The sequence below is a fragment of the Mobula hypostoma genome, chromosome 10 (genome assembly GCF_963921235.1).
Source record: "Mobula hypostoma chromosome 10, sMobHyp1.1, whole genome shotgun sequence".
NCBI classification, from domain to species: Eukaryota; Metazoa; Chordata; class Chondrichthyes; order Myliobatiformes; family Myliobatidae; genus Mobula; species Mobula hypostoma.
In genome coordinates, this window is record NC_086106.1 from 28,408,912 (window position 1) to 28,424,853 (window position 15,942).

General features: G+C 47.4%; 1 protein-coding gene across 3 annotated transcripts; it reads right to left on the reverse strand.

Annotated features, from left to right (window-relative positions):
* Positions 1-232: 232 nt before the first annotated feature.
* LOC134352770 (gastrula zinc finger protein XlCGF7.1-like) lies at positions 233-12,170 on the reverse strand. Of its 3 annotated transcripts, XR_010019460.1 has the most exons (3): positions 11,441-12,057; positions 6,594-8,225; positions 233-867 (listed from the first exon to the last, which is right to left on the reverse strand). XR_010019460.1 is itself a non-coding variant. In XM_063060208.1 (2 exons), the coding sequence occupies exons 1-2, from the start codon at positions 12,141-12,143 to the stop codon at positions 7,337-7,339; spliced, it is 957 nt and encodes a 318-aa protein (XP_062916278.1). In that variant the 5' UTR covers positions 12,144-12,170; the 3' UTR covers positions 3,977-7,336. The 3 variants fall into 3 exon arrangements, 2 of the variants coding, with proteins under 2 accessions (XP_062916278.1, XP_062916277.1); XM_063060208.1 differs by lacking the exons at positions 233-867; positions 11,441-12,057 and adding an exon at positions 12,076-12,170 and having other exon boundaries at positions 3,977-8,225; XM_063060207.1 differs by lacking the exon at positions 233-867 and having other exon boundaries at positions 3,977-8,225.
* Positions 12,171-15,942: the final 3,772 nt, after the last annotated feature.

A 15,942-nucleotide genomic window follows, 5' to 3' on the forward strand; every position in this document is an offset into this window, starting at 1 on the left:
CAGGAGCAAACCTATTCGGTACCCGAAGCCGCAACTCCTCGATACGGTCGTGTAGCGGCCAGAGGTACACGTGACAGAGCTAATCTAATCTTTGTGCTCCGGTAGCGTTGCGGTTCGGGGCGTTGGAGATCCGAGAGTAATTCTGGGGCCACCTAGCAGGAGTTTGTATTTTCTAGTGAGTGTTTCGGTTCCCTCCCACCGTCCAAAGGCGTACTGGTTGGTAGGTTAATTAGGCAGTGCAAACTGTCCTGTGATTAGACTAATGTTTAAACGGGTGGCGTGGCTCTGGGCCGGATGGGCTGCTCCGTTCCGTATCTCTGAACAAACACATCAATAGATTTGAACTTTATGGAAGTTGAGTTTAAATACTATCTTTATTTGTCAGGTGTACATTGTCACATCAGTGAACATTGCGTCAGGCTACGCTTCCCACACCAATATAGTGTGCCCACAACTAACCCGACTTAACCCTAGCCGTTTAAAAATGCATCCCCCTCCCCACTTTAAATACATATTAGACACCTTATGATCAGGCCCCCACAAGTCGGTCCAGAGCCGCCTGGTGCTTGTTATGAAATGACCTGTTACCACCATCCATTCAGTCAGTGCGGTACAAATACTGTTTGAAACTCCAAAAGCAGCACCCCGTTTGCTTCAGAAAGGATGTTCACTCCCGGTAGGCACATTTAGAGGCCGCCGATCTCGACCTTGCATTCTCTCTTTACTCAGATCTTCCGGTGAGACTGACGCCGCTGATGCCAGCTCTCCCAGCAGCGCAGCACCGACAGTCCCATTTCGGCGTGGTCGCGTAGTGGTTAGCGCATCGCTTTACAGTGCTGGCCGTCTGAACTGAGTATCTGCATTCTCCTGTGACCATAATACCATGAGACTATAAGATTTAGGAACAGAATTAGGCCATTAGGCCATCGAGCCTGCTGCGTCATTCCATCATGGCTGATATACTATCCCCCTCAACGCCATACTCTTGCCTTCTCCCCGTAACCTCTGACACCCCTAGAGATCAAGAACCTGCTTTAAATATACCCAATGACTTGGCCTGCACAGCCGTCGATGGCAATGAATTCCACAGATTCGCCACTTTCTGGCTAAAGAAATTCCCCATCTCTGTTCTGAAGGGACATCCTGAGGCTGCACCCTCTATAGGAGACTCCCTCACTACGGGAAACATCATCTCCACGTCCGCTCTAGGCTCTTCAATATTCAATACGTTTCAATGAATTCCGCCTTCCCCCACGCCCACCCCCGCCCCCATCACTCCTGGAAACTCAAGCGAGTACAGGCCCAGAACCATCAAGCCCTTTTCATACGTTAACCCTTTCATTTCCCATAATCATTCTCGTAAAACTCCTCTTCACCCTCTCCAATGCCAGCACATCGTTTCCGAAATAAGGCGCCCAAAGCTGCTCACATGTGTGATCTGATAAAATGCCTAATAAAACCTCAGCATTGCGTCCTTGCTTTTTTAAATTTTAAAATTAATGCTGGCATTGCATTTGTCTTCCTTACCACCAACTCAATATAACCATATAACAATTACAGCGCGGAAACAGGCCATCTTGGCCCTTCTAGTCCAGGTCAAACTCTTACTTTCACCTCGTCCCACCGACCTGCACTCAGCCCATAACCCTCCATTCCTTTCCTGTCCATATATCTATCCAATTTAACTTTAAACGACAACATCGAACCTGCTTCAACCACTTCTGCTGGAAGCTCATTCCACACATCTACCACTCTCTGAGTAAAGAAGTTCCCCCTCATGTTACCCCTAAACTTTTGCCCTTTAACTCTCAACTCATGTCCTCTTGTTTCAATCTCCCCCATTCTCAATGGAAAAAACCTATCCACGTCAACTCTATCAATCCCCCTCATAATTTTAAACACCTCTATCAAGTCTCCCCTCAACCTTCAAAGCTCCAAAGAATAAAGACCTAACTTGTTCAACCTTTCTCTGTAACTTAGGTGCTGAAATCCAGGTGACATTCTAGTAAACCTCCTCTATACTCTCTCTATTTTGTTGACATCTTTTCTATAATTCAGTGACCAGAACTGTACACAATACTCCAAATTTGGCCTCACCAATGCCTTGTACAATTCTAACATTACATCCCAACTTCTATACTCAATGCTCTGATTTATAAAGGCCAGCATACCTAAAGCTTTCTTCACCACCCTATCCACATGAGATTCCACCTTCAGGGAACTATGCACCATTATTCCTAGATCCTTCTGTTCTACTGCATTCCTCAATGCCCCACCATTTACCATGTATGTCCTATTTTGATCAGTCCTACCAAAATGTAGCACCTCACACCTATCAGGATTAAACTCTATCTGCCATCTTTCAGCCCACTCTTCTAACTGGCCCAAACCTTTCTGCAAGTTTTGAAAACCTATTTCATTATCCACAACACCATCTATCTTATTATCATCTGCTTACTTACTAATCTAATTTACCACCCCATCATCCAGATCATTAATATATATGACAAATAACATTGGACCCAGTACAGATCCCTGAGGCACACCACTAGTCACTGGCCTCCAATCTGACCAACATTTATCCACCACTACTCTCTGGCGTCTCCCATCCAGCCACTGTTAAATCTATCTTACTACTTCAGTATTAATCCCTAACGATTGAACCCTTCCTAACTAACCTTCCATGTGGAACCTTGTCAAAGGCCTTACTGAAGTCCATATAGACAACATCCACTGCTTTACCCTCGTCAATTTTCCTGGCAACCTCTTCAAAAAATTCAATAAGATTTGTCAAACATGACCTTCCATGTACAAATCCATGTTGACTGTTCCTAATCAGACCCTGCCTATCCAGATAATTATATATACCATCTCTAAGAATACTTTCCATTAATTTACCCACCACTGACATCAAACTTACAGGCCAATCATTACTCTTAGAAGCCTTTTTAAACAATGGAGCAACATGAGCAATACGCCAATTCTCCGGCACCATCCCCGTTTCTAATGACATTTGAAATATTTCCGTCAGAGACCCTGCTGTTTCTACACTAACTTCCCTCAAGGACCTGGGGAATATCCTGTCAGGACCCGGACACTTATCCACTTTTATATTCCTTAAAAGCGCCAGTACTTTTTCTTCTTTAATCGCCATAGTTTCCATAACTTCCCTACTTGTTTCCCTTACCTTACACAATTCAATATCCTTCTCCTTAGTACATACCGAAGGAAAGAAATTGTTCAAAATCTCCCCATCTCTGCAAGTTAACTTTGAGGGAATCCTGCACGAGGACTCCCCAAGACCCTTTGCACCTCTGATTGCTGAATCTGCTCCCTGTTTAGAAAATAGTCCACATCTTTATTCCTTCATACAGTTCCCTACACTTCAATCCATCTGCCACTGTTTTGGCCATTCTCCTAACCTGATTAAGTACCTCTGCAGGCTCAAGACTACCTGCCTGTCCAACTATCTTTGTATCGTACGCAAAGCTGGCCACAAGGCCATCAATTCTGGGGGGGTTCCCCCCCCATTCGAAAGACATACAGGTTAGGGTTAGGCTGAGTAAATTGTGGGCGTGCTTTGTTAGCTCTGGGCGCATGTTGAGAGTTGTGGGCTGCTCAACATGATCCTCCCTGGTCTGATTTGCTGCCGACAAATCGTTTTGCTGCACACATGACAAATAAGGCTAATCTAATATTTAACTTTGTCAACAGTCAATAAACCGGTGGGGGGGGGGGGGAGTACGATGACAGCATCAGTCATCCAAGGCTAATCTGTGACCTTGCCCGCAGGGTCCACACTTGGTATCTTAATCCGTAAATTGACAACCAGTCAATAATTTTATATTTCAAGTTTACAAATCGCTCAACATCAGTACCCACGGGTGGAAACAAAATGCTCTTCAGCTATCTTCGATACCAGAAAAAGTTTATTAAAATTCTTTCAGAACAACGCCTTAAAGAGGCAACACACCGGATGCTGGCGATCAAGATCATTTGTTTGGTATTTGTGAAAAATATTAGAATCAGATTTAGAATTGGGATCAGTTTTCTTTAGGGATCAGAATCAGAATATTAATCTCCAGTCCGCTGTAGGAGCTGTTAACATCATTGAAACGAGCCCACATTGTGACACTGAGCATGCCCAGCCCTGAATATCATTACCAGAAGCAACAACGGCGGAATGGAGCCCCTGCGGTTATTTGACCTCTCTGGGGCTTCACAGTCTGGGTGATCGACTCCCCGCACAGGGAAAACTCTCCCCTCCTCCAAGTTTGAGTGCAGCGGTGAACAACTGCTCTCCAAATGGGCAACTAACAGCTTCAATAGACCGTCCCTGTACCTCAGCAGTGAGGTCACTCAGCTGGAGGCTCGTCCCATACACAATATGTTGATGGTTGCTCCCCATTGTGAATCGAGATATTTGCTGCCACATTCATATGTTGTGGCCATTGGAGACTTGGATGGCCCAGGGGCATGAATGGTTGCTTCGAGTGCCAGGCTTTAGATGTTTCAGGAAGGACGGGGAGGGAGGTAAAAGTGGTGGGGGCACGGCACTGTTGATCAGAGAGAGTGTCACGGCTGCAGAAAAGGTGGAAGACATGGAGAGATTGTCCACAGAGTCTCTGTGGGTGGAAGTTAGGAACAGGAAGGGTTCAATAGCTCTTCTGGGTGTTTATTATAGACCACCCAACAGTAACAGGGGCATCGAGGAGCAGAGAGGGAGACCAATTTTGGAAAGGTGTAATGATAACAGGGCTGTCATGGTGGGAGATTTTAATTTCCCAAATATTGATTGGCATCTCCCTAGAGCAAGGGGTTTACATGGGGTGGAGTTTGTTAGGTGTGTTCACGAAGGTTTCCTGACACAATGTGTAGATAAGCCTACAAGAGAAGAGACTGTACTTGATTTGGTATTGGGAAATGAACCTGGTCAGGTGTCAGATCCTTCAGTGGGAGAGCATCTTGGAGATTGTGATCACAATTCTATCTCCTATACCATAGTGTTGGAGAGGGATAGGAACAGACAAGTTAGGAAAGCATTTAATTGGAATAAAGGGAAATATGAGGCTATCAGGCAGGAACTTGGAAGCATAAATTGGGAACAGATGTTCACAGGGAAACGTACGGAAGAAATTTGGCAAATGTTCAGGGGATATTTGCGTGGAGTTCTGCACACATTCCAATGAGACAAGGAAAGGATGGTACGGTACAGGGACCGCAGTGTACAAAGGCTGTTGTAAATCGAGTCAAAAAGAAGAGCTTACGTAAGGTTCAAAAAACTAGGTAATGATAGAGATCTAGAAGATTATAAGCCTAGCAGGAAGGAGCTTAAGAAAGAAATGAGGAGAGCCAGAAGGGTCCATGAGAAGGCCTTGGTGAATGGGATTAAGGAAAACCCCAAGGCATTCTACAAGTATGTGAAGAGCTGAAGGATAAGACGTGAGAGAATAGGACCAATCAAGTGTGACAGTGGAAGAATGTGTATGGAACCGGAGGAGATAGCAGAGGTACTTAATGAGTACTTTGCTTCAGTATTCACTACGGAAAAGGATTTTGATGATTGCAGGGATCCCTTACAGCGGACTGAAAAGCTTGAGCATGTAGATATTAAGAAAGAGGATGTGCTGGAGCTTTTGGAAAGCATGGTTAGATAAGTCACTGGGACCGGACAAGAGGTAACCCAGGCTGCTGTGGGAGGCGAGGGAGGAGATTGCTCAGCCTCTGGCGATGATCTTTGCATCATCAATGGGGACAGGAGAGATTCCGGAGGATTGGATGTTTGCGGATGTTATTCCATTGTTCAAGAAAGGGAGTAGAGATAGCCCAGGAAATTTATAGACCAGTGAGTATTACTTCAATGGTTGGTAAGTTGATGGAGAAGATCCTGAGAGGCAGGATTTATGAATATTTGGAGAGGCATAATATGATGAGGAATAGTCAGCATGGCTTTGTGAAAGGCAGGTTGTGCCTTATGAGCCTGATTGAATTTTTTGAGGATGTGACTAAATACATTGATGGAGGTAGAACAGTAGATGTAGTGTATATAGATTTCAGCAAGGTATTTGATAAGGTACCCCATGCGAGGCTTATTGAGAAAGTAAGGAGGCATGGGATCCAAGGGGACATTGCTTTGTGGATCCAGGAATGGCTTGCCCACAGAAGGCAAAGAGCGGGGAGCAAACGACACAGCGTCCACACACACCGGGGTTTGGGGATGGGACGAGCCGTCTCAGTCTCACGGGTTTGGCGGGACCGGAGAGCGTTTTCCCTGGACTTGCGCAGCCAAGGAAACCAGGGGGGTTCACACACCACGTGCTGGAGGAGCTCAGCAGGTCAGGCGGCACTCACGGATGGAACTAACCGGTCAACGTTTCGGGCCAAGACCCCGGATTGATTCCCATGCACAGACGCTGCCTGACCTACTGAGCTCCTCGTTGTGTGTGTATCACTCTAGTTTTCTACCTCGTGTCCATGCTGTCTTCTCACTGTGGCCATTCCACAACCTACAGACTCACTTTCAAGGATTCAGCAAGTCATATTCTCAGTATTATTTATTATTACTCGTGTTTTTTTGTATATTTACAGTTTACCTTTTGCATTTTGGTTGTCGGTATGTGTGCAGTTTTGCCACTGACTCTTTTGTACTTCTGTGCTTTACTGTAAATCACATGGACTGAGGAGGGGCCATTTTCTGACTGTCAACCCATTTAAAACTCAGTTCTCTGGGACACTGTCAGGGTGACTGCGTGTGCACGTGGTGAACGCTGTGAGCGCACACTCACTCCAGTGGACGTCATGGACACGAGTATAAATCAGTACTGAAGTCTGCAATCCTCACCCAGGACAGATCTACACCCAGCACCGCCCCACCGTGATGTTCAGGTGTGGGTGGATTGCCAGACCGTCGGGATGTCATCAGCACGCAATTCCGGTCTGTAAATCCCTTCCTTCTGAGGCTGTGCAAAAGGATTTCCCAAAAATAAATTGCTGAGGGTTAGACGGAAATTCAGAGCTGAGGGCTTCCCCGTTTCTCTGGTCAGCTGGGACTCCAGGCTCCAGCCTGACGCCACGGGGCTCGGAGGATTGACCGTCAAAGCTAAAATGTTAAACTGAGAGCCGCATGTTCTCTCAGGTGGACCCAGGCAAACACTGGGTCTGAGTGTCCGAAATCATCCAGGACCCTGACAGTGGAGGGAGAGGAAGCAGACTGAGGCTGCTGAATTTAGAATTTATTTTTAAAATCTTACATCCATCCCACAACGTGAGGGAGTAAAAGTCCTTGCGTTATGGCTCCGTTGAATTTGAAAATCCAATGGCCTGTGGGAAGGAGCCCTCACTTGTGAATCTGCTGGTGCTTCCAGAGGTTGGATGAATAGGCGAATCGCTTCTTACACACGGGGCAGGTGTAGGGCCTCTCCCCGGTGTGCAGTCGCTGGTGCGTCACCAGGTTGGAGAGCTGAGCAAAGCTCTTCCCGCACGCCGGGCAGGTGTAGGGCCTCTCGCCGGTGTGAACCCGCCGGTGCGTCAGCAGGGAGGACGACTGAGTGAACCCTTTCCCGCACTCGGCGCAGGTGAACGGCCTGGCCCCGGTGTGGACCTGCTGGTGCCTCACCAGCTGGGAGGACAGAGTGAAGCCCTTCCCGCACTCGGAGCAGACAAACGGCCTCTCCCCCGTGTGAACCCGCCGGTGCGACAGCAGGGAGCTGGGCTGGGTGAAGCCCTTCCCGCACTCGGAGCAGGTGAACGGCCGCTCCCCGGTGTGGAACCGCTGGTGCCTGAGAAGGTTGGACGGTTGACTGAAGCCCTTCCCGCACTCGGAGCAGGTGAACGGCCGCTCCCCCGTGTGAAACCTCTGGTGCGTGATGAGGTTGGACAGGCAGTAAAAGCCCTGCTCGCACACGGTGCAGATGAACGGCTTCTCTCTCGTGTGACTGCGGCGGTGGATTTCCAGCTGGGACGGGTAGTTAAACCCCTTCCCGCAGTCCCCGCATTTCCACGGCTTCTCCCCGGGGGGTTGGCATCGGTGCTTTGAGAGAAGAGACACTCGGCTGAAGCTCTGTCCACACTCGGAGCATGTGCACCGCTTCACCCCGCCCTGAACGCGGCCTTTCGCTCCCCTGCTCAAAGGCTGAAGACGTTCAGACGGCTGGGGAGACTCGGCCCGGTCTTCACCCACACTTTGGTTGGAACTTCCTGTCTGTGAATGGTCCATCACCGGTGACCTGTGGGAGGGGATTGGGAAGCTGGTCAGGAGAGGAAATGCCACAGAAAGGTGCTAGAAACTTGCATGGAGTAAAGCCAGATCTGACATACCGAGAGGCTTTGAGGAAAGAGAAGCAGAATAAACGGTGTAAAGACAGTAAGGTAGAAGGGCTGAAATGTGTGTACCTCAATGCAAGAAGCATCAGGAACAAAGGTGATAAACTGAGAGTTTGGACACATACATGGAATTATGATGTAGTGGCCATTAGAGAGACTTGGCTGGCACCAGGGCAGGAATGGACTCTCAATATTCCTGGATTTCAGTGCTTTAAAAGGGATAGAGAGGGTGGGAAAAGGGGAGGAGGGGTGGCATTACTGGTCAGGGATACTATTACAGCTACAGAAAGGGTGTGTAATGTAGCAGGATCCTCTTTTGAGTCAGTATGGGTGGAAGTCAGGAACAGGAAGGGAGCAGTTACTCTGCTGGGGTATTCTATAGGTACCCTGGTAGCAGCAGAGATACAGAGGAGCAAATTGGGAGGCAGATTTTGGAAAGGTGCAAAAATAACAGGGTTGTTATCATGGGTGACTTTAACTTCCCTAATATTGATTGGCACCTGATTAGTTCCAAGGGTTTAGATGGGGCAGAGTTTGTTAAGTGTGTCCAGGACGGATTCCTGTCACAGTATGTGGACAGGCCGACCAGGGGGAATGCCATACTAGATCTAGTACTAGGTAATGAACCAGGTCAGGTCACAGATCTCTCAGTGGGTGAGCATCTGGGGGACAGTGACCACCGCTCCCTGGCCTTTATAATTATCATGGAAAAGGATAGAATCAAAGAGGACAGGAAAATTTTTAATTGGGGAAGGGCAAATTATGAGGCTATAAGGCTAGAACTTGCGGGTGTGAATTGGGATGATGTTTTTGCAGGGAAATGTACTATGGACATGTGGTCGATGTTTAGCGATCTCTTGCGGGATGTAAGGGATAAATTTGTCCCGGTGAGGAAGATAAAGAACCGTAAGGTGAAGGAACCATGGGTGACAAGTGAGGTGGAAAATCTAGTCAGGTGGAAGAAGGCAGCATACATGAGGTTTAGGAAGCAAGGATCAGATGGGTCTATTGAGGAATATAGGATAGCAAGAAAGGAGCTTAAGAAGGGGCTGAGAAGAGCAAGAAGGGAGTATGAGAAGGCCTTGGTGAGTAGGGTAAAGGAAAACCCCAAGGCATTCTTCAATTATGTGAAGAAAAAAAGGATGACAGGAGTGAAGGTAGGACTGATTAGAGATAAAGGTGGGAAGATGTGCCTGGAGGCTGTGGAAGTGAGCGAGGTCCTCAATGAATACTTCTCTTCGGTATTTACCAATGAGAGGGAACTTGATGATGGTGAGGACAATATGAGTAAGGTTGATGTTCTGGAGCATGTTGATATTAAGGGAGAGAAGGTGTTGGAGTTGTTAAAATACATTAGGACGGATAAGTCCACGGGGCCTGACGGAATATTCCCCAGGCTGCTCCACGAGGCGAGAGAAGAGATTGCTGAGCCTCTGGCTAGGATCTTTATGTCCTCGTTGTCCACGGGAATGGTACCAGAGGACTGGAGGGAGGCGAATGTTGTCCCCTTGTTCAAAAAAGGTAGTAGGGATAGTCCAAATAATTATAGACCAGTGAGCCTTACATCTGTGGTGGGAAAGCTGTTGGAAAAGATTCTTAGAGATAGGATCTCTGGGCATTTACAGAATCATGGACTGATCAGGGACAGTCAGCATGGCTTTGTGAAGGGCAGATCGTGTCTAACAAGCCTGATAGGGTTCTTTGAGGAGGTGACCAGGCACATAGATGAGGGTAGTGCAGTGGATGTGATCTATATGGATTTTAGTAAGGCATTTGACAAGGTTCCACATGGTAGGCTTATTCAGAAAAGGCATGGGATCCAGGGAAGTTTGGCCAGGTGGATTCAGAATTGGCTTGCTTGCAGAAGGCAGAGTGTCGTGTTGAAGGGAGTACATTCAGATTGAAGGATTGTGACTAGTGGTGTCCCACAAGGATCTGTTCTGGGACCTCTACTTTTCGTGATTTTTATTAACGACCTGGATGTGGGGGTAGAAGGGTGGGTTGGCAAGTTTGCAGACGACACAAAAGTTGGTGGTGTTATGGATAGTGTAGAGGATTGTCGCAGATTGCAGAGAGATATTGATAGGATGCAGAATTGGGCTGAGAAGTGGCAGATGGATTTCAACCTGGAGAAGTGTGAGGTGGTACACTTTGGAAGGACAAACTCCAAGGCAGAGTACAAAGTAAATGGCAAGATACTTGGTAGTGTGGAGGGGCAGAGGGATCTGGGGGTACATGTCCACAGATCCCTGAAAGTTGCCCCACAGGTGGATAAGGTAGTTAAGAAAGCTTATGGGGTGTTAGCCTCCATAAGTCGAGGGATAGAGTTTAAGAGTCGCGATGTAATGATGCAGCTCTATAAAACTCTGGTTAGGCCACACTTGGAGTATTGTGTCCAGTTCTGGTCACCTCACTATAGGAAGGATGTGGAAGCATTGGAAAGGGTACAGAGGAGATTTACCAGGATGCTGCCTGGTTTAGAGAGTATGCATTATGATCAGAGATGAAGGGAGCTCGGGCTTTACTCTTTGGAGAGAAGGAGGGTGAGAGGGGACATGATAGAGGTGTACAAGATATTAAGAGGAATAGATAGAGCGGACAGCCAGTGCCTCTTCCCCAGGGCACCACTGCTCAATACAAGAGGACATGGCTTTAAGGTAAGGGGTGGGAAGTTCAAGGGGGATATTAGAGGAAGGTTTTTTACTCAGAGAGTGGTCGGTGCGTGGAATGCACTGCCTGAGTCCGTGGTGGAGGCAGATACACTAGTGAAGTTTAAGAGACTACTAGACAGGTATATGGAGGAATTTAAGGTGGGGGGTTATATGGGAGGCAGGGTTTAAGGGTTGGCACAACATTGTGGGCCGAAGGGCCTGTACTGTGCTGTACTATTCTATGTGCTATATTCTAAACCCGAAATAAAAACAGAAATTCCTGAAAGTCGGCAGCACCAATGGAAAGAGAGAGAGATAAGCACCGCTAGAGATTCAGAATCAGGTGTATTATAGAGCACCAGAGCAAAGAAACAGGCCTTTTGGCCCGTCTAATCCATGCTGAACTGTTATTCTGCCTAGTCCCTGGACGCAGCCCTCCGTCCCCCTCCCATCCGAACTTCTCTTACCTGTTGGAATCGGCCTCACGTCCACCATTTCCACCAGCAGCTCCTTCCACACTCTCACCAACCTCTGAGTGAAGAAGATCCCCCTCAGATTCCCCTGAAGTAGTCCCCCCTTCACTCTTGGCCCGTGATCCCTCGTTCCAGTCTCGCCCAGCTTCTGGTGCTGTTCCGGTCATTTGCTCTTGGCCCCTAACTGGCAGCGGGGAGAGGCTTGCGGACCGACATGCGGGTGCGGGAAACTCTATACTCGAGAACCGTCTGCTTCGTGTTTAACTCATGACGTCCCCACAGCGGCTGCTCTTCCAAGATGCTCGGTGTCTGCCAGGCCCCTGGAAGTTACCTTTTCACGGCCCCTGCGCGCACGCCAGCGAACTCGCCCTTGACTGGGAATACGAGAGGGAGGGAGGGCCTAAATAGAGCGCATGGGTCGTAGTCCGGTTGTGCGTTCACCATTTCCGCAGTTTATTCGGTTTAAACCAAGTCAGTCTGCAAATTTGACCGGACGTTACTGGTTCTTTATTGTAAGGACCTCAGCCGGGGTTACACCCCACCCTCGCTGCTACCCCGTCAAGTCGCTGAATATTCCAATGAAATCATTTTACCCAGCAAACCTGATTTAATGAATGGGACAAGCTCACCATTCCAAGACGACTCGGGCTGGTATTCCAGCAGCACGGCCCGCCGTGTCTCCGGAGCTCGTCTCCATTTTCCCCGCAGCCTCCTCTACCGGCTGAGCCGCGCATGCGCGGAACGCGCTCCAGCTTCCAGCGGCTGCGCATTTGGCTCCCATTGGATCAATAGGACATTCTCTGCGGCGCGGGGGCTTATGGTCTCATCCCGACGCCATTGGAAGCGATTTTAATGCTCCCCCCCCCTCCCCACTTGACTATCATCTTTACTCGATCTCAGGTCGCCCCGCACCCGTTTTGCAGCTGGAAAATAACCTTTGAATTGTAGGTGTTATCGTAATGTTGAAAGTTCTGAAACCAATTTACACACAATAGTCTTCCACATACAGAAGCATGTTCACAACCGGACCATCGTTTCTGTCATGTTGAATGAAGGACAAATATTGATCAGGATCTGGAGATCTTCACAATTACTCCTCAAAGTAATACCGGAACCTCTGCGCCCAGTTGAGAGCAGGTTCTCAGTTTAAGGAGTTGAGAACATAGAGCATTGAACATTACAGAAAGGTAAGGCCCTTTGGTCCCTGATGTTGTGATGACCTTTTAACCTACATTAAGATCAGTCTAACTCTAACATTCTACATGGCCCTCCATTGTTTCTATAATCCACGTGCCTTTCTAAGAGTTTCATAAGTGCCAGTGATGTATCTAAATACATCCTTGGGCAGGCATTCCATGTACTAACCGCTCTCTGCGTGAAAATACCTGCCTCTCACATCCCTTCATATTTTTCTTCAGTTACCTTAAAATGATGCTCCCTCGTATCAGTTACTTCTACCTGGGAAAAAGTCCCTGGCTATCCACTGGATTGTTCCTCTTGTTTTATACACTTCTATCAACTCTTGTCTCATCCTCCTTCTCTCCAGAGAGAAACACCCCAGCTCAATTAAGCTATCTTCTTAAGGCATGCTCTCTAATCCAGGCAGCATCCTGGTAAATCTCATCTGCATCCTCGAAAGCTTCCACATCCTTCCTATAATGAATTGACCAGAATTGAACACAATACTGCAAGTGTGGTCTAACCAGATTTCTTGTTTAGAGTTGCAACATTACCTTGCAGCTCTTGAACTCTGTTTAGTGACTTGTTCATGGTTTGGGCTAACTGGGCCAATTCAAAAGAAACTGACCTGACTATTGCCACAAACAGAATGGTTCTTCAGAATCCTGAGCAAGTCCCCACAAGGACCAGTACTTCAGGGCCCTGTGAGTGTCAAAATTGCACTATGTCGTTCGCATGTAATCTCCTTAAAAACGTATCCTCTGCCTTTCTTTTTCCAAGTAGATCCACTGGCGCACTGATCCATACACCTGGTGAACTTGCCTCACAACCTGAATCTCTGTGATTTCATCCCCATTCTCCTCCCTTGTCCACCCCCTTCTGAATCATTCCCGTCCTCGTCTGGATCCACTGTCTCCTGCCAGTCCCTCATTCCTAGCTGAGATGGCCCCATTTGCCTTCTGTTTGTGGCTGGTGTGATTCCCCCTCTGGCTGTGTCAATGATTGCAATTCTTTCCACACTCGGTGCTCCTGAGTCTCACTGTCGAGCCAGTCACACTATTGGCTGTAATCCCTGTCGAGAGATCGTACAGACATTTCTTTTCCAGGGCTGCTCAGAAACTGATGCATCCAGTGACTCCATTTTTTTCAGGCAGCGGGTGAGAATCAGGACCGAATCAGCTCCAGTCCCACCACCCTGGGATAGTTCGAGAGAGAGTGCCCCCCAGTCCCCTGATCGATCTTCTCCACCTGCAGCCGGGCCCCTGTGAATTTTCCCTCAACTGCTCAGGGAGCACCTGTGGACAAAGGGAATCAACCAGGGCAGCGAGGCAATGGTCTGGTTTCAAGTTGCAGCGAACGCGGGGAAGGGGTGAGGCACGTATAGGACAAAGGGAAGGTCTCTGCTGGCAGGGTGGGCGACTGCATTTCCTGATTTCAACAACAGCGCCCACCTACAGTTCATGTCCCTTCATCTGTTTTCGCTCTGGAAATCGATCCACCAGATGGTTTTGTATATAGCTTATCACCAGAGAAATCGTCCTGGGCTCACTCCTCTCTTTGTCCCATCCAATTCTTCCCCACCTCTCTTCAATTTAAAACCAATCTTGTTTTTTCCCTTTCTCTTGCTTTTCCCAAATTTCCACAGCTCCAGTCACCAGTTCAATCCCAATAGCCTACGCTGTCTACAGTGGCATGCAAAATTTTAGGCACTCCTGGTCAAAATTTCTGTTACTGTAAATAGCTAAGCGAGTAAAAGATGAACTGATTTCCAAAAGGCATAAAGTTAAAGATGACACATTTCTTTAATATTTTAAGCAGGATTACTTTTTTATTTCCATCTCTTACAGTTTCAAAATAACAAAAAAGGAAAAGGGCCCCAAGCAAAAGTTTGGGCTCCCTGCATGGTCAGTACTTAGTAACACCCCCTTTGGCAAGTATCACAGCTTGTAAGCACTTCTTGTAGCCAGCTAAGAGTCTTTCAATTCTTGTTTGGGGGATTTTTGCCCATTCTTCCTTGCAAAAGGCTTCTAGTTCTGTGAGATTCTTGGGTCGTCTTGCATGCACTGCTCTTTTGAGGTCTATCCACAGATTCTCGATGATGTTTAGGTCAGGGGACTGTGAGGGCCATGGCAAAACCTTCAGCTTACGCCTCTTGAGGTTGTGGATTTTGAGGTGTGGTTAGGATTATTATCCTGTTGTAGAAGCCATCCTCTTTTGATCTTCAGCTTTTTTACAGACGGTGTGATGTTTGCTTCCAGAATTTGCTGGCATTTAATTGAATTCATTCTTCCCTCTACCAGTAAATGTTCCCCCAGCCACTGGCTGCAACACAAGCCCAAAGCATGATCGATCCACCCCCGTGCTTAACAGTTATTAGTTTTCTCCAAACATACCTTTGCTCACTGCAGCCAGAAAGCTCTATTCAAAAGGTTCAAAGGAACGTCTAAACAAGCCTGATACATTTTGGAAACAAGTCCTGTGGACTGATGAAGTTAAAATAGAACATTTTGGCTGCAATGAGCAAAGGTATGTTTGGAGAAAATAGGGTGCAGAATTTCATGAAAAGAACACCTCTCCAACTGTTACGCGCAGGGGTGGATCGATCATGCTTTGGGCTTGTGTTGCAGCCAGTGGCTGGCTACAGAAAGCGTTTATAAGCTGTGATACTTGCCAAAGGGGGTGTTACTAAGTACTGACCATGCAGGGTGCCCAAACTTTTGCTTTGGGCCCTTTTCCATTTTTGTTATTTTGAAACTGTAAAAGATGGAAATAAAAAAGTTTTCTTGCTTAAAATATTAAAGAAATGTGTAATCTTTAACTTTATGCCTTTTGGAAATCAGTTCATCTTTTACTAGCTTAGCTATTCACAGTAACAGAAATTTTGACCAGGGGTGCCCAGACTTCTGCCTGCCACTGTGTGTGGAGTTTGTCCGTTTGACTGTGCAGTTATCCCCCCCAACGTGCTCTGGTTTCACTCAACACATCAAAAATGCAATATTAGCTTTAGCTTTTTCTCTTATTTGTCACATATACATCAAAAGATACAGAGAATTCCGACATTGGTGAACACAGTCCAAGAATGTGCCGGGGGCCATGGGGGCAAGTGTCGCCGTACTTCCAGCATCAACGTAGCATTCCCACAATTTACTGACCCAGAGCGGGAGATCGCAGAGTGAGTTGGAGACTGTTCCTTGTGGACTTTACGTGCCAGTTTGCCAGTCTTAAAAGGCAAGCGGGGCCTGTCAGGAGTTGTAAGTGGACTGGGAGATTGCTTGGGTTAATTAACAAGGGCCAAAAGAAAAGAAGCAAGGTTTAAG

Coding starts and splice junctions, on each gene's coding strand:
- LOC134352770 (XM_063060207.1), bottom strand. CDS start 11,613: ATGACCGGAACAGCACCAGAAGCTGGGCGAGACTGGAACGAGGGATCA. Junction 8,226..11,440: donor CGTGAGGCCGATTCCAACAG/GTAAGAGAAGTT, acceptor CCCCTCCCACAG/GTCACCGGTGATGGACCATT.